The sequence below is a fragment of the Quercus suber genome, unplaced genomic scaffold, assembly GCF_002906115.3.
Source record: "Quercus suber isolate HL8 unplaced genomic scaffold, Cork oak 2.0 scaffold_372, whole genome shotgun sequence".
Lineage (NCBI taxonomy): Eukaryota > Viridiplantae > Streptophyta > Magnoliopsida > Fagales > Fagaceae > Quercus > Quercus suber.
Genome location: NW_027069824.1, coordinates 183,835 through 209,076, shown reverse-complemented (window position 1 = coordinate 209,076; position 25,242 = coordinate 183,835). Strand labels below are relative to the sequence as shown.

The 25,242-nt window shown below is 35.4% G+C and overlaps 3 protein-coding genes across 3 annotated transcripts; all 3 read right to left on the bottom strand.

The window, feature by feature from the left end:
• Positions 1–401: 401 nt before the first annotated feature.
• On the bottom strand, positions 402–15,367 carry LOC111991559 (SCY1-like protein 2 B). The gene is made up of 14 exons (XM_024023340.2): positions 14,565–15,367; positions 13,368–13,472; positions 12,680–12,790; positions 12,019–12,201; positions 9,890–10,016; positions 9,049–9,110; positions 8,847–8,933; positions 8,402–8,488; positions 7,108–7,221; positions 5,400–5,528; positions 3,808–3,870; positions 2,069–2,230; positions 1,826–1,944; positions 402–1,731 (listed from the first exon to the last, which is right to left on the bottom strand). The coding sequence occupies exons 1-14, from the start codon at positions 15,054–15,056 to the stop codon at positions 789–791; spliced, it is 2,784 nt and encodes a 927-aa protein (XP_023879108.2). The 5' UTR covers positions 15,057–15,367; the 3' UTR covers positions 402–788.
• A 4,170-nt stretch (positions 15,368–19,537) lies between these two features.
• Positions 19,538–19,924, bottom strand: LOC136062005 (putative RING-H2 finger protein ATL69). Its single transcript, XM_065760548.1, has one exon. It carries the CDS (start codon positions 19,922–19,924, stop codon positions 19,538–19,540), a length of 387 nt encoding a protein of 128 aa, XP_065616620.1.
• Positions 19,925–19,937: 13 nt separating this feature from the next.
• LOC136062004 (uncharacterized) lies at positions 19,938–20,636 on the bottom strand. Its single transcript, XM_065760547.1, has one exon. The coding sequence runs from the start codon at positions 20,634–20,636 to the stop codon at positions 19,938–19,940; it is 699 nt and encodes a 232-aa protein (XP_065616619.1).
• Positions 20,637–25,242: the final 4,606 nt, after the last annotated feature.

Here is a 25,242-nt window from a genome sequence, read left to right as displayed (position 1 = left end):
AAAAATTAGAAAAAGCAGGGATATGCAAATTAATTAATTATTGAATATATTTTTATAAATTGCTAAGCATTTATTATTTCACATAATCTGAAACATATATTAATTTAAGAGCAATAATGAATAATTGTGTAAATTCATGACTAATAAATGATGTTTAGAGATTAGAATACAAACTAACAATAAGATCCGAAAGAGTAAATAAAAGAGAAACTAGATAAGTGTCCAAGGTTGAAACTATAAAGAAATAAAAGATAAGTGCCCCTCTTGTGTCCCATAATTTTTCAAAAAAAAAAAGAAAAAAGGAAACGGCTGGGACAAGCATGCAGATGTGTTCTAGACGAGTCCCATGTCCGCGCTTCCTAGAAATAAGTAATCACAACCAACACCTTAGACTTTTAAAATGATGTTGAAATAGTAACCTATCAAACTTCCATTATTGCCAAACCCAGTCATTTGGAGCTGGGACTGTTTTGAAGAATACACTGTCCAGATATATATCAAAATGGTACAAAATTAAACAAGAAAAAGATTTAAAGTATATATTATGATGAAGTATCGTGGCTAGATCACAAAAACATACAAGCAAGGCACAACAAACCATTACATAACAAACATTCTGACCTGCCCGAGAGCTGCTGCACTTGACTGGCATATTTATGGGAACTGGAACCTCCCAACAAATTTTACAAAATTCCTCTGGCAGCATTGGATGGCTGATCTACAAGGGCCAATCCACAAACTCTTCTTTCACTACTCTTGAACTAATAATAAAGTTACAACACCACCTTTTATAGCAAATCCAGAAGTGGTGGCTGTTCAGATTGTGATTTGGCATGACTAGTCCGAGAGGCTAAAGAGGCCCCCCTCCCTCTTCCTCTTCCCCTACCCACAGCAGTTGATGGGGGTGGAGCAAGTCTAGGTGCAGACTGTTCATTCTTACTTGAAGCAAATATGGATCCAATATCTGTCGATTTCTTATCAGTAAAAGTACCTGAAGCTGGTATACCCTGGCTTTGTTTCAAAAATGCAATAGAACTTAAAGGGTTAATACCCCCACCTCCCAGACTACCAGTAGTCAAAGTAGGGTTCCCTTGATTCTCTCTTATTGGCTCAAAAGAACTGTGAGAATTGAGGCCCCAATTGTTCATTTGGAAGTTCATACTGTTTGATGTACTTGAGACTGAACTAGACCCATATTTGTTGGTGGGCTGTCCCGTTGTGCCATTGTTATACATTCCAGCCCCACTTACTGAGCCAGTAGGTCGTGGAGGCCAATCAGCAAAAGGATCTACATCATCAAAACTTGAAGTGGATGATGCTCCAGCATTCAATTGCTTCTCACCATCTTCTAATTGGGGGGTAACTGCAGAAGACACCCGAGGAGGCCACTCAATATCAACTGGAGGACACGACACAGGTGTTTGCTGACTGGATATTGTGGGTATCATTGAAGATTGTGACTGCAGTGAAGTTACTTGAATTGGTTGAAAACCCAGAACAGGGTTAGTGGAGGGATTGTTGTTTGTAGAATTTTGGAGGGAAGTTGCACGTCCCTTTGTGGTTGGACCCCAATCTTCATCCCATACAGGGCTGCTCTTCATTGTAGAGCTGACAGTTCCACTAACTTTGCTTAATGATTCTTGGGACAGAAGCCCATTAAGAGAAGGGGAAGGTTTTACTTCCGGGATTCCAGAATCAGTCACAGTAACTCCCCGTTTTTCTTCTATCCTCCTGTCATAATATCAAGATGCCATAAGTGATTTCATCACAGCCAAATTTGCCCACACAACACAAGCAAATGCATGGGCGTGGAATATAGCAGTACCTGAGAATATCTTTGACAAAGAGCATATATTTAGCAAACTGCTGAACATTTAGCTGTTGAGCTGTAAGAAGAGGCGCTAGTAGCGGAAGGACATGCTCCGCAACAAATTCTACTCCATACTGAACAAGATGAATTTAGCACCATGAAACGAGCAGTAATTCTACTTAAAAAAATAAAACCATGTACTACTCATGGACATTCTAAAGCAATACAAAGTATAAGTCTCGTATTGGAGACCATTACCTGCTTAAGTATTGAATTTGCAACACCAAGGGTACACATAAGGGTAGGAGGAGAACGGTCAACAGCTGTACAACGTTGAATTGTTTGCAAGATTTCCAAAACAGCATGTTTATCAAGTGTGTTAACCAACTCTCCTAAGCATAACAATGCATTGACTCTAACCTGTCAATGGAAGGAAACCCAAAGGTTGAGAATAAAGTTCATACATTGGCAAAAAAAGAAAAAAGAAAAAAACAAGATAATTATGTAACAACACAATTACTTTGTTCAAATGGCATTTGAGCTATCAAAAGATTTAAGTGCAATACGATGAGTTCACATCACTAATGAATCTACAAAAGCATTAAATTAATAATAAAAAAATTGTGGGGAGGGGGTTTCAAGTGAAGTGATAGCCTAACAGTAATAGCATCCTTTCTGGTGTCCCGTGTCTATGGTTTGAACCCCACCTCCACCACTCCTCCCCCCACCCCCCACATGCCCCAACACTACTTACCTATCTCAAAAAAGGAACTTGTTAACATTGTATATATAGAAAACTTTACTTTATTCTTTACCCATATGCCATGGAACTTCTTAAATTACAGGTATTAGAAGTTAGAATTTAGATGTCCAATTAGAGACATGAAAGACTTGAAACCCGAGACCTTACCCACCACCCTTTCTATAGGGGGAGGAGGTGTTTGAGCCAGAGATCATTGGCACAAGTCTTCCTTTCTCTTATTTCTATTTCCAGACCTGCTAAGGAGTTTCATAGATGATAAAATAAACAAATGTTTTGTTTTAGTCTATTATAGCAATTAAACAATCACCCACTGATTGATCCTACCCTGGATTAATGTATCAGACAAAAAAGGATTGCTATGGCCTACACTCTAAAGGCAATACTAGTGACTTAGTTAAATCTTAACTTATAGCTCTTCAACCAATTAGTTTCAGCATCCATATCCACATTTAAAAAATAATTTGATACAAATGGTGACAGCTTTTGGAATAACTTCTGATAAAATTAATTTCATGTTTTTTCATATATTTAAGTTCTTTCTGTCTAAATGTTTACTTCCTCTTGAATTTGTTTCTAATGGCAATAAAATAAACCACCGCACACCCTTAGTGCAATGGTCACTCTACAAGTATAAATACTTGTGAGGTGTCAGGGACAAGGGCCGAGATTCAAGTCTTCAAGAAAGAACTTTACACACATATACACTTAAATTAGGCTAAAGTAGAATTTCTATCTTGTATTAAAAAAAATGGCAATAAAATAAACAATTCAGCTATAGAAATTTAGGAGACTCGCCAAACTTTGTCCAAATACGCGCACACACCAATGAGAAGTGCAAAGTGAGTAATACTTCTAAAAATATGTTGCAGAGTGATTCCCAAACATAAGCTAAATGATTGTTGGTGTAATGCTCGAACATATCAGTTCTGTAGTTATCTCGGTACAACAATCAAAATCACCATTACAGTAGAGTTTCTGCCAACATGCAATGTTCTTTGCCAAGGGGGAAACCAGGGGATAAGAGGTACTGTTGTCAATATTCAGTAATTAACTTTCAATTCTGCCAATATTCACAGCAACTCCGTACAAGAAGAGAACAAAACTTTGAACCACGGTGGTCAGATATACCACCACTTTGACAAGATATGATATAATGGAAAAACATGTCTGTTACAATCTAATATGCACAACGATGGCCAAATAATGTAAAAAATTAAATAAGTAATATACTCACCGCAGCAACTGTTGTTTTAAGAGCTAGGCCATGAATGCGAGGCAACATTGCTTGTTTCACTAGCTGGCAAGAATGAAATATATACATTTCCATTAAAATCCGTGCCTCCCTCATAAAGCAAGTTAGTAAGAAGGGATATAATGTTTAGTAATATTATATACTTTTTTATGGAAAAATATTCTTCCTTTTTATATATAATATTCTAGATGCTATACACTTTTTTAGGGGGAGGGGGGTGGTGTTTATTTGGGGCTAAGCTTTGACAATTGTGTGCTAAGTTGTAGAACTACATATAACAAAAGAATTCAATAGAAAAAATTCAGTAAATGCAAGGGCCATCAGGAAAAGGCACCATACCCCTTAAAGTTTTAATCTTTGTCCAAATTGCTTCAAGAAAAGCTTCAAAATTATACTTTAATACTCCAGACTTTTTGGTGGTTATAATTATCCTTCAGGATCTTTCCTAGCTCTAGAGAATTGAGAAAAAGTGACCTGGTACCAACACTTAGGTTTATCCTCGTTATAGAAGTGCTAAGCAAGATGATTGACAAAGCAGTTATGGGTGGGAGACTATTAGAGTATGTTTGGTAACTGTTTTTTTCCCTTATTTTCTGTTTTCAAAAACAATTTTCTATTTTTGAAACTAAAAAACTTGTTTGGCAACCTAAAATGAATAGAAAACAAAAACTGTTCTCAAAACTCAATTTGTAAAGGAAACTGAAAACATACAAAAGGCTGTTTTCAGTTTCTAATTTTTAAAAGTTAATGAAAATACGCATCTAATTTAATGAATCTATCTCATTTAATCAATTAGCATTAAAGTTCAAATCCTAGTAACAACACATTTTAGTATTTTCTATTTTTTTCTTCAAAAAACTATTTTTTTAATTTCAACTAACCAAACATGTTTTTGATTTCAAAAATACAAGAAAATCGTTTTTTCTTTATATTCCCAAAAACAAGTTTTTGAAAATAGAAAACAAAAATTGTTACTAAACATAACCTTAGCTTTCCAAGTGTTGGGAGGGGATAGAGGTAAGATGGATATGTTCATCATTTAAAGATGCTGTAAGTACTATCATTTTTGACAGAGCTAGTGGGTCAGATAAGAGCTAACCACAATGGAAACAAACGGCTAAGGACCACACCTCAAGAAGCAGAGTTCACTAGTTCAAATCTCCACTTTCCCCTCTCCTTGTGGCCAAAACTTATTTATCAGGAAAAAAAAATTAATATGAATCAATCACATTAGAAGGTTTCACATGTTAAGCTGTAACCAGATTGAGGGAGAAATTAGGAAAAAAGTAAAATAATGGTGGTGAATTCAGTTACTTACCTATGAATCTTTGGGTTCATCTCTAGGGTCTCATTATTGCATTTGTATTGAGGATTTAAAACAAATGGATTTGAAAAACAATTACTAGTATAAATCGCTTTTTATGAGTTTGCAAACACATGCATTGAGGAATTTGATCTAACAAAAACAATTGTGATGTTACAGATTTAAAATAACATAATGCTCCTAACCACTTCAAATCCACCCTTAAATTTCATCAACAAATTATATGTCCTTCTATATAAGTGACAGTCACCTGAGGATCAAGTTGCTTCGCAAGGGACGCAGATTTCCTCAAAACTTCCTCTTGTATTCGAGCATCATTTTCATCATAAGCCCGAATAATCAAAGGCAGGACATGTGCTATTAAGTGCTCCTGACTAGTCTACAACAGTTACAAAAAGAGTGTATCTTAATTGCATAAGTTCGCTGGCTATACCTGTACAAGATGAAAAGTGAAATCCAGCACAAACACCTAACTTTGCTTATACATCTGAAAAAAAATTATATATCATGTTGCCTCAACTACATAAAAGAGGAAATTTCATAATGAGTGAACCTTTTCACAGGTTATTAGTTTGAAAGGTACAAACATCTAACTACCAAATTTTACAAGTGCCAATAACTTCTAAAATCAATGATAAACACCAATAAAGAGTTATATAAATTCACTAAAGTTTCAGGAAAATTAATATAGAATTGTTACAAAATCTCTTAAAGGATTAACATTTTATTTTATTGAGCTAGAACATACAACCTCACCCTCCAACTTGTACTCACAAGAAGAGGAGGTGCAATTTGAGCTAGAATCATTGGCAATTAAACATATATAAATAAGGGGCATCCCATTAATCATTATCATATGATTACTAAATTATATTATGATTTGAACATGAAATCTTAATCAAACTCAATCCCAGCCACCAACTGCAACTTGGGAAAGCCTGATAAATTACAATTTTGTCACCCCAAAAGATAGGAATGGTGAATTTAATCATTTAACTATTGTTCTAATACTCCCCCTAACGTGTGGGCATAGACTTGCCATGAGGCCCAACACATGAAATTTCAATTTTTATATGAGAGGTAGAGAGTAGACAAGGTTCAAACTTAGGACCACCTTCTTTCATACCATGATAAATTACCACTAGTCACGGAAACTTAAACGGATAGGAAGGCTAAAGCCATCCTGCTGTGTAAAGAGTAGGTTGGAGATAGCTTCAGCAGTAATAGTATAATCAAATGAGGTAAACTGATGCAGGGCATTTCACGTAGTTGCATCCTAATCCTCTTGTAACTAATTAGTTAGTTAGATGATTTCTTAAGCATTGGCCAATAGGATTTGAACACTAGCATCTAGAAGGCTGCCAATGCCAAACAACTAGTATAAGCACCACATTGTAGTTACTTTGTGATCAGTTTTGAATGCAATTACACAAATTAGCCTAGTGCTATTTTCAAGAGATGGATTTCTCTTAAGAAGGTTTGTCACACCTTGTTCCTTGTTCTAAGCACCTCTCATTTCCCATTAAATTCTAAGCCTAAACAGAAGCCCCTTAGCATCCCTGCATCATAAACCCACTTCGAACATAAAATAACAACAGATCATTTTTTAAAGTAAAAAAAAAATATATATATATATATATATACACATATATATCTTGTAACTAACTGCCACAACCAGAACAGACATGCCAAAGTAATTAAAGAACTACATTTTAACTTTTATACACATATAACTACATGCATCTCCTAGATGATTTAATACCTTCAATTTCACCTACATGATATCAAGAAACACCCTCAAAGAAATTTGGCGCTAAACTCATGGCCCTTAGTTCACCAAGTACTATTTTGTATAGAGCAACTCGTCTCAATCACTTGCATCCATTTCCATGCACTCAAAGAGCTTTAATTTAAGTGTTGTAGTTGATTTTTATTATTTTTTTGGATAAGATAGTTACCTTGTTGATTATAAGGTCAGCACGCTTCACAAGCAGCAATAGTGTCTCGCTTGCAGCAGCACTTAATACAGGAACAAGGGACGGTAGCGTTGATAGTTCAAAATCATTTTTATCCTACAATTTTTTTGACATGAATCAAATTTTCAAGTAAAACATCAATTCCTGATCAAGATAGATAAAACATACAAGATATTCAGTACGTATACATATCCTCAAATCTTTCTTTTCATATGACAAAAACATGATTGAGCAGGAAATCAATAATATTAGTCCTTAGCCTTTCCGTGCATCATCATTACTCTGGAAAAAAATAATAATAATAATAACAAACGGTTCTTGCTGGTACAAGCATAAAACAGCAAGTCCCCCCCGCCAACCACCACCCATGGACACAGGGCCAAATAAAAGAGAGAGAATAAAACTTAGCAATGCTGTGAGATTCTATAAACAAATCATGATAATGGTAGAGATGTACAAATAGCAAAGTAATTGATAATGAAGCCACATTAATTGCACTACAAAAGTGTAATTTGAAAACACATTTTATCTATCAGAAATCCTACATTAAAAGAAAATTAGACAAGTGATCCCACACTCCCTATGCAAAACTGCTTAGTATGCAAGAGATTATAAGTTCCATGCCAATCTCTAATCAACAACCATACTGACTTTTATTTTTCACAACACAAATGCACAGAAAACATGACTCTCCATACCACGATATCAAGAAAGATAATAAAAATCAACAGAATAAAATGCAAATAGATAGTCATCAGCATCATTGAATATTAGTTTGACATCTTCTCCCAAACTAAAAAACAATCAAGATAGCATGCTTGCCATCAGTGGCTTAACAAATTTATAGGTGTTACCAAAACATCTATCCCGTGAGTTAATATCAAATTATCAATAGTTACTTTCCTGGAAATAAGGGCATGAATTTTTCTCAGAACAAGAGCCCATGCATGGAAGACAAATATGAAATCACAGGAAAATAAGCTTTAAGGATTTAAACCAGGATGAGATCAGCAAGCATGTAAAGAAATCATGTCCTAGCATGACCTTTCAAATTTTCTGGCGCATTTGATTTTTGCAGATTATTGATAAATATTTAGTCTATTCAGACAAGATGAATAGATGACATACTGAAGAAAACAATGTAGAACAAGACAAATTGACAAATTAACCTCAACCATTTTATGGTTGTGGTAAATTTCAAGGCCTCATATCAAATTTATATCATGTAAATTTGCAAATTGTTAAATTCAAATTCATGAATACAAATAAATAGTACCTGAGACTCTGCTATCGTGAGAACCATGGGCAGAATCATTGGTTGCATTACCAAATTTCGAAGCTCTGCACAAAGAGGAGGTAATACCTGCACAAAAGATAATAAAGAATTAGTTCATAAAGCTTTTTGATGCATTCCAATTACTACGCTGCCCACTAACCTCAACATCCTAGAATCTGCACTAAATCAAAAATTGTAGTATATTTAGTATAACCAGATTTTCAGACTCCATACTGTAACTGAATTAGGTCACTCAACTTTAGTACAGAGTCTTAGAAAACTTCCAGGGAAGTATAAAATAGTCTTTAAAACATGGCTGGTTTCTGTTTCTCAACATATCTTGTTTTCCAGATTCTCAAAAATCAAGAAAGATAAATTCAGGTATAAATACTCAACAAAGACTTCTATAAGACGGGGAAAAAAAAAAGAACTAAAAAACTCAAACCTTATACCGCAATACACGGGAGTCAAAATCTTTCCACATATCGGATAATGCTTTCAAGAATTCAGACTTTTGCATGTTATCTCTTTCCTGCAAGAAAAGAAGATTATCACCAAAGAGGTTCTATTTAAACCATACTTTTCTTATTCAGCACAGCACTCTAGGGTATCTCCATCCCAGAAGAAAGTTTTATGCAAATGCGTACAAGCATGTGGTCGAGGAAGCGAAGAGCACGCAACCTAGTGTCATTCCGGAAAAATGGAGAACCTGCAAAAGAGAGACAAACAATGAGTTAAGTGTCAACAATTCATTTAATGACAAGTCTCACTAATAACCCAAGACCAGCACATTTCGTTCAACTAAGCTTAAGTATGACCAGGACAACCCATTGCTAGCTGTAATGGAAGGGTTCTTTGGCATGTCCATGAAAAGTACTGTCTCCATAGAGAGTAACAAGACCATATGTCAAGACAGGAACAACTTCATAACTCACTGCCATATCTAATTGATGGATGATCTACACTAATGGTCCATGTCTTCCATGAATAACCATGGAATTTTGAATCATAATTGAATGTAAATGCATTATTTTCAGTCCTTTAACATAAATCAAAAAGGGGAAAACAGATCTTTAGGCTTTTCAGGGGTATCTCATATTTAACTAAAAACTTCCTATCCAAATCTTATAGATTTTTTTTTTTTTTGGATAGGTAATAAGACTTTTATTAAATGAAACGAACATCATGTTCACGATGCTATCTAAACCTTATAGATGGATTGCAAAGTGAAAACTGAAAAGAGAATATCTAAATATCTAAAACTTTTAAAAAGGACTCCCCCATTAAATTGCTAGTGAAAAGGAACTCCTTGCCCCTTTCCATCATGATTTTCTTTTTCCTCTCTCACAATATAGTCCTCTATTTTTCCATATAGCAATATTGTGTACTGTTAAATTTACAACTTATTTACACCAACATTAATTAAAAACAATTTTGAGAGGTTATCAAAAGTTTAACATCGTAGGGCCCATAAGGCTCATGTTGTACCTGTAAAATCCATTGCTGTTGGCCTAAAAGACTCGTTTGCAGAAAGCATTCTTTGCAGGTCAGGAACTAACTCTGGTGGAATGGAGGAGAAAGCTTCATTGGATAAGTAAGTCAAGGTATTCATGTACTGCAGAAAAGGAACACAAGAATTAAACATCTTTTATATATATATATAAGTTAAACACAAGAATTACCCATCATTAGCCAAGACAGAATTATAAAATTTTCATCAAGTTGATTCTTCTCATTTAAATTTTGTTCAATGCTATTTTTGGATAAGTTCATAGTGCTAAACATTTTACAGCAGGTATATTATGTTTATGATTCTCTTGGTTTTATTTCTAAGAATACAATGAAAATAAAAAATAAAAAAAAGGTAAAGTGATTTGATAATGTTCTCATTCTATGCTAACTAACTTATACTAAGAAAAACCTCAATGGATGGTGCTTTTTGCATGCCTATAAACCATGTTGAGTCTGTTGTTTAATAGATTCTTTGAGACCCAGACACATCTTACAAATCTAGCCAAACTGTAGAAGGCAACACGCAGGCTGCACCAGCAAATTCCCAGCACAAATACATTTGCATCTGGGTACATCTAGAGTACAAAGTACACGGTTCATATCTCCCCCTAATGAAGTCAAAAGATCAAATTTCTGACAACTGAAACCATTTTGGGCCACCCGATCTCCCAAAACAAGATGGGCATAAAAAGAAAGGGAAGTGGGGGTGGAAGGCAGAGTCCAACATATATCATTGGAGTACAAGGCTTCTCAACTCTTCAATTGAAATTAAAGCAAGGAACCTCTAACTATGATACTCAGCTCAGCTACTTCGATTTGAATTATCTGGAGGATGCCTTATATATATCCTATCTAAAAGATAGACAATCAAACCTATTTCTCGATTCAATAAAAGCCCAAAGAGATAAATAGGGTCCCAAATATTTGCAGTGAATCCCACGCTTAAGCAGTCATGCATTACAATAAGAACTGCCAATTCTCTGGCAAATACAGCCCTTTTGATCATTTCTTCGCACGTACTTGAGGCTGTTCAAACAGACACAGGTCAACTAAAAGGTATTCCCATCACAACTGGGGTTATGGGTTTTCAGTTTATGAGGGGTATTATGAGATTAACAGAGCTTTAACTCCTACATTCTATTCAAGTCTTCAATTTTTAAGTTTGTCTAGCATATCTTGAGCTCATCAACAACACGACACCCCACCCCCCCCCCCCCGGTCCCAAAAATTTGGGGATTTCTTATTTGTCATTCTATCTTATCCAAAATACCATCTATCACCTACTTAATTAACATGTCCTTTTTTAGTACTTATACCAATCTTATTTTAGTCCATTTTCTACATCTCTCCATTCCCTCAACTTGAATTAAGTATCCGTTTGGATACCAATTATCTCAGCATCTGCGTTCTCTTTTTTTTTTTTTTTTTTTTTTAAGCTGCAATGATTGACTTTTTGAGACAAAATTCACTGTTCATGAACAGTATATGCACTGTTCATGCATTTAAAAATATTAAAAATAGATCACACAGCACTATTCACATATTTAAAAATTATTTTGCTATAGTGCTTTCAGTTTCAGTTTCAACAAAAATTAGTTATATACAAACAGACCCTAAATCACTCTTTCACTGGTGTACTAAAAACTCTCTTTTGAACATGACTTGACCATCTGAAGTGACCTCCTTCAGATTTTTAACATTTTATCAATAAAATTCGTTCCCATGTTTAAATGAATTTCTTCATTTCATGAGCATATTATGTCTTAATAGCACAACATTCAGACCATATATCTTGAGCTCGTCCAATTTCTAAAATTCTACATGTCACGCTCACACATATCTTTCCAAACCTGCTCAAGTTGCAAAAGTCCAAGGGGTTCAATGAGTCACAAGCTAGACCATCTAAGAGAAAGGTTGCCAGTTTACACAATTAGAGACCAATTGCATAAATCTGTATAAATGCACATAAGAGGGAAGTAGCAGCCAAAAGGTAAGAGAAAACCTATCCATAGATAGATTAGCGCACAACCATAAAACTCTTGATATTAGAAAATCAAAGCTCAATTTTCGACCTGAAAGAATCTAGACTTCTAAATTACACATACCATCTTGACATTGTTGTTGCAGTTGAACAAAGGCTTTCGAGCTATCAAGTGGAATGCAAGGCAACCAAAACTGAAAATATCAGACGAACATCCACCTGAAGAAGCTTTGCTCCGAACATATTCAGGAGCAGTGTAATTCAGTGATGGCTGAAGGGGTAGTACAGAATCTTCAACATCATATTCCTGTACAATCCATAATATGTATCAACACTTGCACACAACAAGCATTACATAACTCTTAAAATTGTAAATGGGCTCTAAATAAACATAGAATAGTCCAGAGTGCACAACAAACCACTTCAAAGTTGTAGCCAATACAGCTGCTTTGTGGCAAACATGTCAATAGGGACAGAAGCAAACAGGTAAACATAGGTAGAAGAGAACATTTACGGATTCATGAACAGTGTAAGCAAGAATCACAATGTATAAGTATATATTTGCCCATAAAACACCATAGAAAACATATATGATCATATCACTTCTCTAAAAGATTAACAAATTCACATGAATTCATATAAAGTATCCACTAACAGTTACTTACCCAAAATAAAAATCTACCAGAGAAACCAGAACTCAGGTATTTTAAATAATAAAAGAAGGAGCCAGGCAAAATCAAATTGAAGGTTCTTTACTTCCTAATCCAGTCAAAAATTTCACTCACAGCATAATGGAAAGCCGGAAAATTTGCCATATCGCCTAAGGCTTGATCTGTTGAAATTGCAAAACCAAATCCACCAAGCTTCCAAGCTCCACTTGAGGTAATAAGGACATTCTGCAGAGTATGAACTTCATAATTACACATTCATATCCAACATCTCATAAACCCAAGCTAAAAGAACCAACACCAGAAGCTTTTCACAAGTATTATGATTAAAAGATTCCATACATGTAAAAACCTAATGCAAGAGATCAAGCAAACGAATGCATATAAGGAATATTTTATATTATACATCTTTAAATATGCATAAGATATGAGGACTGAACTTGCCAAAGTTATAATCTCATAAGCATTTTATATCATTCACACTCATAAAATAATTATGCTTATGCAAAATACTAAGGCAACCCAAAAATTCCAGAGCATTTGTTAGAAGTAGTGAGCCACTGAACACCAGGTTATAAAAGCATCTAAAGTAATAAATTATTTTGATATCCAATAAAGTTGTTCTTTCTTGGTGATCTAGTCTCAAGATAAATCCTAAAAAACCACTATGTTTTTCTTCAGAACAACTTGGGGAAAATAAAAGGGAACACAGACAAATATGGAACTCCAACTTACACAAATTATCACTGCCACATGGCTAGAAATTAAAAAGAGAGAGAGAGAGAGAGAGTAAATAAGATTTAACCTCAGGTGATATAGCCCGATGAATAAGGCGTGCATTGTTATGGAGAAAGTCCAAGGTTTCCGCCATCTGGAGCAAGCCATGCTTCACCTCCAACAAACCCATTTCCTGTGATTTTTTTTTTAAATGTCCCTATGTCAGCAAACTAGATAGAACATAGTGCACAACCTATAGCCTGAAGAATACGCACTTTTTTTCAGAATGGCATTGAGAATCACATTTCAATTCAAACCTTCATATGGACATTCACTAAATCACATAGAAACATTATAATTCTTCAAGTGAGCATTCAATAGCGCTACTCAAATCTTTTCAAACAAGCATTCTTTTTTCATTTTTTTTGATAAGTTCTTTTCAAACAAGCATTCACTAAATCACATTAAAAAGAACCATCAAAATCCTTCAAATGGGGGAACTCATAAATCGCATGTAAGCTCTCAAATTTAATTCACTTCAAGTGGGCATTCACTAAATCACATAAAACCATTAGAACCCTTCCAATGGACTAAATCATATAACTATGAGCTCTCAATTCCAATTACGCATTAACTAAATCACATAGAGACATACACTTAACTCTTCAAATTCAGACCAGCATACACAAAAAACAACATATCTCTTCAAACCTTCAAAATGGAGCATTCACTAAATCACATAGAAACATCAGAACTCTCAGGCGGACATTCACTAGCACAACTCAAATTCTTTCAAACAAGCATTCAATAAATCACAATAAATAAATAAAATAAAAATAAAAACTCAAAATTCTTCAAATGGCACTCACTAAAATCACATGTAAAGCTCTCAAATTTAATTCAATTCAAGTGGGCATTCACTAAATCACTTAAAACCATTAAAGCCCTTCACATTGGGCACTCACTAAATCACATTTAAACAAAAATTTAAAATTCTTCAAATGGGCATTCACTAAATCCCCATAAAAGCTCTCAAATTTAATTCACTTCAATTAGGCATTCAATCCAACACTCACTAAATCACATATAAGCTCTCGATTCCAATCAAGCACTAACTAAATCACATAAACACACATTCTTCACTAATTCACAACCTCTCAAATTACAAGCTACATTCAAAAATTACAAAACCCAAAAAAAAAAAAAAAAAAAAAAAAAATAAACTACATTCAAAATTACAAAACCAAAAAAAAAAAAAAAAAAAACCCACAAATTAGTGAATTACCATTCCCTTGAGCTCCTTAGGCACTTTAGGCACATTCTCCACATCCCCAAGCGCATTCGCCACCGACGCGAAAAGCGGCTCAGTCACCATCGCCATGGCATTCTTACTCTCGTCAAAAGCCTGCACCACGTGGACCACCCCAGGGTGCCTCAGCCTCACGAGCCTCGCCGCATCCGCGCGCACCAAATCGAAAAACCCGTCCTCCGCGGCCTTCGAGAGCCCCGCACGCGCGCGTGCCTCCGACAGCGCCTTCTTGTCGAGCACCCACACGCACACCACCGGGTACTGCTGGGGGCGCGTGGAGTCACGCGCCTTGGCGGAGTATAGCCTCCAAGCTAAACCCGGACCCGCCGACCCGATCGGGTCGAGAAGATCGTAGTCCTGGAGCGGTTTTGGCCCGGTGACGTCCTGCACGGTGGTTTGTACAGTCTTCTCGATCACCGCTGCGGTCTTCGCTAGAGCTTGCGTTAGGGTTTTCATATTCAACGACATTTTTGGTTTTGGTTTTCTCTGTTTGAATTTTCTATAAAATCAAACTAATTTCATACCAAAAAAAAAAAAAAAGGAATTGGATGAATATTTGACAATTTTGTGAATTTGTGAAAAAAAGAAATAGATAAATTTAGGAGGAGAAGAGGGAATTGAGGTTTCCTTCGTAGATCAGAGGGGATGTACTGTTTCCTTTCTCTCTCTCTCTTTTTCTGTGGAGACTGGGTGGGTACGAGAGCGAGACTGGTTTTTTTTTTAATTATTTAATTTGATTTTTCTTAATTAAGTTTTGGTTTTGGGCAGGTTTTTCTGTTTTTGGTTTAGAAAAATGAAAAAATAAAAATAATTGTCTGTGTGGAATCATTACTTGTGATTGCTGTTTTACGTTGGCTTAGGAATTTTTAAAATCCTGTTTGGTTTAGGTGGGATGACACGATCACACGTGGGAGCCACCGGTACTTTACTACTGCGGGGCTTGCTGAATTTAGGCCTATGCCTCAATTTAAGAAAAAATTTTCAAGGATGAAAATATATTAGGATTTTTAATTTTTCACTAATAAAAAGGTTTTAATCACGTGAATTTTGTAATGTGTTGTGTAACTTGTCTAAATAATATAAATGAATAGTCTTATTAGTTTCGTAATTCAAAGTTAAAATTTATTCTTTTACTAATATTGTTTGGGGGGGGCTGGGGGATAGGAGCAAGAACGCTTGAGGAATAAAAGGGAAATTTCCCAAAATAGGTCCTGTGGAGATTCGAGTTAGTCACCATTACCGAAACTCTTATATGAGATAATAAGCATGGCATGTCCTTCAGCGGATACGTAAGGGACCATGGGCAACCAATTCCTTTTTTATCCAAGATGCCCCCACCATTAGATTCGCCTCAGGAAACACTTTGAGAGGATAAGAATCACAGAGACAGTCGTCTTCGCATTAATGAGAGGTTCTCTACCTAATCTCTTCTACATTAAATGCATATAAATTAGCCTGAATAGTGTAGACACTCCCCAAAATTCCATTTCATGATGAAAGGAAGGCATAACAAAAGGATGATATGACAAGTATCCCGAAAATCCAGTTGGGGAGATAAGGGAAGGAAAAATGTCTATAAAAGGGGAGGAAGATGCAACAGAGAGGGAATTGGGAAATTCGAAGAGAAAAACCTAAGAAAGAACTAGAGAGAGAAAATTACTCCAGTTGAAGAGAGATGATATTTTTTAGCTTTCTATGCAACTCTTTGTATCTCGGGAGAGTAGTTCATATATGAAAGGATAATCTAATCATCCTTCATTTCTTCTTAATCAGTTGTTTGGATCACTTTTTTTCATCACTCAATTTTCATTACTCATCATTCATCACTTTAAAATACCACACTCGTTTGGCACCATCACTCACTTGCTATCACTCAATATTTTTCATACTATTTGTGGGTCCCATACCTATCACTCAGTCAGTTTTTTTTTTTTTCCCCAGTACCCAGATCACATGAACCCAGTGAAAAAAAAAAAAAAAATGATCCTAGTGAAAGAAGAAGAAGAAGAAAAAAAAAAAAAAAAAACTGAAACCCAGAAACCCAAACCCAGTGAAAGAAGAAGGGAAAAAGAAAAAAGAAAAAAGGAAGAACGGAAGAAGACGAGTTGATCTAAAAAAAAGAATAAGGTAAATTGGTCAAAAGGTGTAGCTGAGTTATGACTAGTGGATCCCTCATGTGTGTTTAATTGCAAAAATGCCATTAAGTTATAAGTTATGGAAACAAAAAACTGGAAACAGAGTTATGGTGCTTCCAAACGGACTTCTCGCTATAGGTCCCACCATTTTTGAGTTATGGAAACAGAGTTATGAGTTATGAAAATTAATGATCCAAATAGCCCCTTAGTCATTGTAATTGGCACAATATTTGTTTTTTTACCACCACAAATATTATCTAATGAATCCAATGAATTAGTAGGCTAAAATTTCCGGACGTAATGATCTACAAGCCAAATCTTGAAGAAAAGAAACAACAAGTCAGAGGAGATCGGTGGAGGCCGGCCAAAAATCCTCCGATAGTGAAGTTAGTGAATTCTCAATTCTCATGAAGGGAAAGAATTTTTGGATGTAAAATTTCTGAGTTACCTCTCGCGTTTCAATAGAAGAGCCTTTATATAGTGTCTTCTAAGGCAATTATTTCTTCAAGCGTTGTGTAGTTCGAAAGATTCTGAGGTAACTCCCATAACTGCTTTGGAGGTTATTTCATTTGGATTCAATTGATTATACCCGTTTTCAAAGGAGGAACGGTTACATTCTAATAGACAAGCGGAGTGCAGAGGAGATTTTTAGGACCCTCGTCCATCTTGCTAGTTTGATGGACGAGTGAATCCTAGGACGAGCTTGTCCGTCTGGACAGACGGATGGACGAGCTTACAACAAATGGGGTTGTTTTCCTGTGGACGAGCTATATGGACGAGTTTAGCAGTTTGCTTTTTTGGTGACACCATCATTATCAATATAATAGAATTTGAAATATTTAAGCTTTGCAAATGGTAAATTAATTAGTATTTATCTACATACTTTTACCAATTTCATTATTATTTTGTTTTACAACTATCGTTGCAAGACATAATTGAATTTCCGATTTTTTTGTAAGCATGATTTGAATTTAGTTTTTTTGTTTGATTACAGGATACCCATACTATCTTTGAACTTTGATACGATCTCAATTTAGTTATTATAGTTTCAATTTGAATAATTAACCTTTTTACACACTAGGTTTTTGACAAATTAAACATTATGTAAGTGTTTTTAATTAAATTCTAAAGATTTATCACATCATGTTTAAATGATAATAATAATAGAAAATTATCACTGACACAATAGATGAAAGAAACAACTTTGGAACTAATTTATAATTTAGAGAATATAAGCAATCCCATTTTGAACTAGTTTTCATAACAAAAAATTTAACCAAAATTTAAACAATTAAAACCACCAGTTATATCATTTATCAACCGATACGCCAAACAACTAAAAAAATTGAATTAACAAATAAGCTTACACTGAGTGAAAATATTAAATTAGAACATTGAGTATAATTTTCAAAATAATAATATAGTTCATACTGTTTATCCAATTAAAAAATGGTAATGAAGGTGTTGAAAGGAATTAGTGTTTACCGAAAAATAAAGGAAAAAAAGAAAAGAAAAGAGGAATTAGAGGGAGTGGTGTCAGTCTTAGGCCCTTAGCAATGATTTCAATAACCTGGGCAGCTGGGCTCATGGCAAAGGTAGTACAAAAATAAGATGGTATGGACATGGGCTCCGTAATGGATTAGTGAGGTTTAGAATTTCAATTAGCAAGAATTGGTACAAACTTGGGCCTCTAGATGGTACCGCCCTTGAAAGAAGACACGATGCAACATATTTAGACATTCCTGAGTAATGTGAATTGAAGGTGGCAGCAGGTAGAGCTACACTATAGAAAGCCTTATAAAAATATTAAATCCAAGGGGAGGAATATATATATATTCACACATGACTTTTTTTTTTTCATTTTCTTTTTTTTTTAGCAAATTGGATCGAGTAGATTGAAATGGACCGAACTGAACTGTGTGAACCGTAGTAGATAAAATAGACTGAACGCTGATGTGGTTGAGTTAATCACCTATACTATATTTAATAATGCATAAATTGTAATAAACAAAATAATTCTGAAAAATATTGTGTTTTTAGACTCGTTAAAATCAAATATAAATATCTCTTTCTCTTCGGTTATCACATCCATCTGTAAATTTTCATTCCTCCTCCTACCCCTTTTATTGTTGGATGGATGAATGAATAAGCAGTTTCATAAAGAATCAAATCAAGTTGAAAAATATTTTTCTCAAAAAAAGAAAAGCTGTACAATCCAAAGTGAATACTAAAACTTTTTTTTTTTTTTTTTTTGAGAAATAAGTGAATACTAAAACTAAGCATGAACAAGTTGCTACTAACACCATATCACTAGACAGAGTAAGTTGAGTAACTAACAACACTTAACTCTGACTATTTATCTTATTTTCAGTTACTCGATGCACTTCTAGTTCCAATCGATTTTTATTTTAGGTAGGGTGGGGTCTTTTTTGGCCAAAGCTAACGTACAAATAGTTACAAAATAGCTCACAATAGAGTTTGCTATTTAGTTTAGATTCGATTAAACCCCAACAACACGTGAAAGCAAATCTAAAGAGCAAATTTAGTCTTCAACTACATTGGGGAAAAGAACAAAAATAAACGCAAAATCAATGCAACTTCTTCCATAATTCCATGTACTTCAATTACTAAATAGTTCTCAATGAAATTAAGGGGGGGAAAGAGTATGTCCTTGGTCCTTACAATGCACGATAGTGCGATTAATAAGCAAATTCAGACATTACTATAAACAAAGACATGAATTGATCAATTTTAAATGTTGCCAAATCCTTGGAAAAAATTCTAATAAAAAACAAATCTTGTTCATCATTGACATTAGCTTTTTCGACACAGCGGGCATGTGAAATTTAATTTAAGCCAAGGATCTATGCATTGTGCATGGAAGTAGTGGTTGCACACTGGAACAATTCGCAATGTATCTTTGGGCTCATACTCACCCAAACATATTGCACAAGTGGCCTGATTAAGCCTAGGTAGTCGACGACTCTCTCCAAGTACAATTGTTGGGAAATGATCGATAACATTAATCTCTATGTGATCATAATCAGCAGAATAGATAGATGATATGATTGATGAATTGGTTGAAGATGAACTCGAGATAACATCAGTTTCTGACCCGATCTCTGAATTTCGAGTGCTCGAACCATCTCCATAGAAAATTGAGTCAAGACAATCGGTACAGTGATCACCATCGATTGGCATGCAAATAACAAAACTAACCCAAGCAAGTACTAGCAAGTGCAAGCAGCGCGTCTTCAGCGTTCATGTATTTGGTGGCCCTGTAGAGTACTTCCGACATGGTTTTGGGGTCGTTTTTGTATAGTGAGAACAAAAACTTGCCCTCCCGCAATCCGTTTGTGAAAGCTGCCACCAGTATCTTGTCGTCGGCTTCGTCAATTGAGAGGGCTTCCTTATTGAAGCGGTTTATGTAAGATCTTAGCGTCTCGTCCTCTCTCTGCCTGATGCTCATCAAACATGCCGTAGACTTCTTGTACCTGTGTCCTCCTATGAAGTGCGAAGTGAACTGAGCGCTTAGTTCCTTGAAAGTGCTGATTGAGTTCGGCGTCAGCCGACTGAACCAAATCCTCGCGGAACCCTTCAGTGTAGTTGGGAAGGCCCTGCACATGATTTCGTCCGGTACCCCCTGTAGATGCATCAGGGTTTTGAAAGTTTCCAGATGATCAAGAGGATCCTTCATCCCGTCATAGCTATCTATATTCGGCATGCGAAACTTGTGGGGTAGGGGGGAGGAGTTCACGGCAGTAGTGAAGGGTGAATCGGTACGATTGACCAGGTCGTCAAGGTCACTGGAGACTCGCCCCTTGAGGGCGTTCATCATGACCTCCATTTGTTCCCTCATTGCCTGCATCTCGGCGGCTATATGTGGTGGAGTCGCATCCATGAGGGATGGCATGCTCACGTGCTGCCTCTCCGGCCTGCTTGGGGCGTGGCTGCCCTCAGGTCTCTCCTGATTCCTACTTGGGGCGTGGCTGCCCTCAGGTCTCTCCTGATTCCCGTTTGGAGCGCTAGTCCCTTCCTGATCTTTCGGTCGGTTATTTAGCGCTGCATTCTTCTGGCGCAGCTGTTCTTCCAAGTCGAGGTTCCGTTTGGTGAGACGCTCCACGGCGGCACCGAGAGTTTGAACTTGTCTCTCAAGGGCAGTCGTGGGTGGTTCCTCTCCTTGTACGTCATTCGTAGTTGCCATTGAGCGAGTGAGTACCATGCAACCCTTTAGTCCGGGAAACGATAATGTGGCTTAATCACTTAAAAGCGTTTCCCACAGACGGCGCCAACTGATGATGCCGAAAATATCAACAGTGAGTTGCACAATGCTCGTAACCTTGAAACGATACCTGCACAAAGAAAAGAGGACCTAACAGAGAGCACCGGTGTGGTGCCGGCCAAATACCCTCCGAAGGTCAAGTTAGAAAGTATGTTCACAACTCTAGAGTGCTAGAGTAGGTTAATTATGCGTCCCTTGGCTTATGAGGGTATTGGGGCTTTTATAGGGGCTTGAGATTGACATCCCTTCCTTGGTGCGGAAGTCTTTTCCTTATAGGACTCTTCTTGTGGAGTCCCAAACGTGATGAACAAGTCTCCTCCTTATGCGGAAAATTTTTACCAAGTATACAAGATTTCCGAAGTCCTACTAGTGCAAGGACTCTATTTGGGCTCTTACGAGAATGGGCCAAAATATCCCTCCTTAAGGGCTCAGCAGGCCCATGGATAACTAGCCCACCATAATTCAACCCGTCCATGTCCGGCCCGTTCACATCAGTTCCGTCCACAGAGGGCCCGTGCAAATGATGGATCCGTCTATTTGGGCCTAAGAGATATTTTTCCCCTTTCAGTTCTCAATGAAATTAAGGGGGGAAAGAGTATGTCCTTGGTCCTTACAATGCACGATAGTGCAATTAATAAGCAAATTCAGACATTACTATAAACAAAGACATGCATTGATCAATTTTAAATGTTGCCAAATCCTTGGAAAAAGTTCTAATAAAAAACAAATCTTGTTCATCATTGACATTAGCTTTTTCGACACAGCGGGCATGTGAAATTTAATTTAAGCCAAGGATCTATGCATTGTGCATGGAAGTAGTGGTTGCACACTGGAACAATTCGCAATGTATCTTTGGGCTCATACTCACCCAAACATATTGCACAAGTGGCCTGATTAAGCCTAGGTAGTCGACGACTCTCTCCAAGTACAATTGTTGGGAAATGATCGATAACATTAATCTCTATGTGATCATAATCAGCAGAATAGATAGATGATATGATTGATGAATTGGTTGAAGATGAACTCGAGATAACATCAGTTTCTGACCCGATCTCTGAATTTCGAGTGCTCGAACCATCTCCATAGAAAATTGAGTCAAGACAATCGGTACAGTGATCACCATCGATTGGCATGCAAATAACAAAACTAACCCAAGCAAGTACTAGCAAGATTACTGGAATTAGCCAAAGTACATCTCCTACAAACATAAATCAATTCAAATCATGAGAGTACGAACATGCAAAATTAATAGTATTACAAAACAAAATAATAATAACAATAGTTATCATCAACATCGTGTATAACTTCTTGTAAATATTACAAACCAAAACAATAAAACCACTTGTAACTTTGCAAGGAGCACAGACAACTTTTTCTTTTTCTTTTTTTTTCTTTTTTTTTTTTTTCTAAATCATAACAAATCATGTTTACGACTTGAGTATTACACAAAACCAAAAAATTACGTACCAACCTTGATGAGAGAGTTGTCCATGCTAAAAATATAATAATGGTGCAAATCTTGTATAGCTAATTGTAAAGAGCACAAACCCATTCTCATTGTAAGGAGCACAAACAAGTTTAAGGAAAAAAAAATCATAACTAGCTAACCGATTATTCTCTCCTAGGTTATTCTCTATATTGTCACTATGAGAATTATATGTTGTTATGGGAATTGAAAGACTATTTACTTATCAAAATTATAGGCAAAGTATATACTAATATTTTACCATCCATTCAAACTGGCCCTGTAAAAGAAAAACTTACCCATGGTGGCTACCATGACGCCGCAACAGTAAAACTTACACCTCTTTCTCATATATGTCTGTCAGAACTTAGATGTACGGTCAAATTAAGAAAGGAAAAGTGGAAAACAAATATATATATATATATATATAGAAGGGTTTGTCTAGGTTTTGTAAACAATAGAAAAGAATATATATATATATATATATTTCTTATTTTGATTGGTTAAGGGGTTGTTTTTCTTAATTTTTAATTGTTTTTGAAGCTTCCCAAGCTAAAGGAGGAGAGTTAATAAGTATTGATTTTCTAAGCCAAATATGTAGACGGGATTCTCTATTATTGGTCGGTGGACCAGTCACCGCATTGAGATGCAAAAACCTTGTGTGATTTAAATTGGTTCCACAACAAGAAAACAAAGGGAAGAAAAGTCAAGAAATTCCAATTGTCTTAATGAAATAATATAAAAATTAAGCAAAAATTAGAATATTAACCTTGTCTTAATGAAATAATATATAAATAAATGACAACTAAAAGCCGAAAGATTGCATGTTGGACTTCATAGGAGAAGAGAAGCGAACGTACAAACTAAAAAACAGAAAATAAAAAGAAGGGAAAAAAATGTAGAACACAAATTAATGCATATGTGGCCATTGTATGACAAACTTTCAAAGCAGTTTAGTTACAACTTACAACATATAAGAATCAGGTATGCACCAATACAAAAAAACATATCTTATTATGACTTGCTTCCAGTTCCAGGCATGATCAATATGATTTATATTCATAAGGGTGGAGGGAAACGTTTTCTTTCTTTTTTTTTTTTTTCCTTGTTTCAAGAAAGCATCAAAACACATCTTTACATTCATAAAAATAAAAAACACACATCTTTCCAGACAAAATGCTGCTGTGAATCTGTGATTGATTCAATATGAAATATGAGTAGTGCGTGCACACACATGCATTGATCAAATAANACAAATCTATAAGTTTCCTACGCTATCCTCCATATACTATCCCAAAAAGGAATTACATGTTTCTTTGTCTTTAAAGTATAAGAGAGAGAGAATCTCACGTTCATGTGGCCTTGTTTGGAAGACAAAGCCACTACTTATTCAATAACATTTATTTATAAATATTTACTCTCCACTATGAACAAAATATGGGATTAAATATAATCTAAGCCTAGTTCAATATTATTATTTACTTATAACTTACATGACCGATCGAGACTCGAGAGAAAATCATCAATATTGATAATTAGAACTCAAGACTTTAGTCATGTTTACGACTTGAGTATTACACAAAACCAAAAAATTACGTACCAACCTTGATGAGAGAGTTGTCCATGCTAAAAAAATATAATAATGGTGCAAATCTTGTATAGCTAATTGTAAAGAGCACAAACCCATTCTCATTGTAAGGAGCACAAACAAGTTTAAGGAAAAAAAAATCATAACTAGCTAACCGATTATTCTCTCCTAGGTTATTCTCTATATTGTCACTATGAGAATTATATGTTGTTATGGGAATTGAAAGCACTATTTACTTATCAAAATTATAGGCAAAGTATATACTAATATTTTACCATCCATTCAAACTGGCCCTGTAAAAGAAAAACTTACCCATGGTGGCTACCATGACGCCGCAAAAGTAAAACTTACACCCTCTTTCTCATATATGTCTGTCAGAACTTAGATGTAACACATGCATTGATCAAATAAATCTAATTGCTCACTTACTAGAGACCAAAATATCACTGACATGGCAACACCTATAACATGACATCACTATATGAACATAATTAGCATATGTATGTCAATGCATTGTCTTTACATGTTTTTAAAACTAATTGTAACTTACTAATCATGATAGGACCATCACTTTTTATTACCATGACTTTACACATTCTTGAACCTAAATATAACTTATAATAGAAAACACATGTAATACAAACAACTTGGACGTAGACAATTTCTCAAAAAAAAAACTTGGACATAGACACCATTTATTTAATTTTACTTTATATTCACCCTAAAAATTTTTATTCTACCACTGTATTCATATTCATATGCAAATATAGTATTCAATGGCAGGTTAAAGGGTTCAGTTATTCTCCTACTTAGAGAACCATATCTTATTTTCATCAATTTCAAGAAATAGAGATAATAAACACCCACTTTGGTCTATTTTGGTCCACTTCAGCCTCATTGGTCCAATTTGGTCCACTTTGGTCCATTCAATACATTTTAATTAAATTCAGTCCAGTTAAGTCCATTTCGGTCCATATCAGTCCAATTCAGTCTCCTTTGGTCCATTCAAGCCATTTTAATCAAATTTGGTCTAGCTAAGTCCATTTCAGTCTCATTTGATCAATTCAATCTAGTTCGGTCCATCTCGGTCCATTTCGGTCCACAATAAATTTATGATAAAATTAGAAAATAAATTATATATTATATCCCTTCTCAAAATAATTATATATTCTTATGTATCGAGT

Bases quoted from the DNA above. Each gene is read 5' to 3' on its own strand.
- LOC136062004 (XM_065760547.1), bottom strand. From the start codon at position 20,636: ATGCCATCCCTCATGGATGCGACTCCACCACATATAGCCGCCGAGATG.
- LOC111991559 (XM_024023340.2), bottom strand. From the start codon at position 15,056: ATGTCGTTGAATATGAAAACCCTAACGCAAGCTCTAGCGAAGACCGCA. The intron at 5,529-7,107 runs GTAACTATCTTA...TAACTGTTGTAG, and splicing joins CTGACCTTATAATCAACAAG to ACTAGTCAGGAGCACTTAAT. The intron at 1,945-2,068 runs GTAATGGTCTCC...CATCTTGTTCAG, and splicing joins CAAATTCAATACTTAAGCAG to TATGGAGTAGAATTTGTTGC.
- LOC136062005 (XM_065760548.1), bottom strand. From the start codon at position 19,924: ATGCCAATCGATGGTGATCACTGTACCGATTGTCTTGACTCAATTTTC.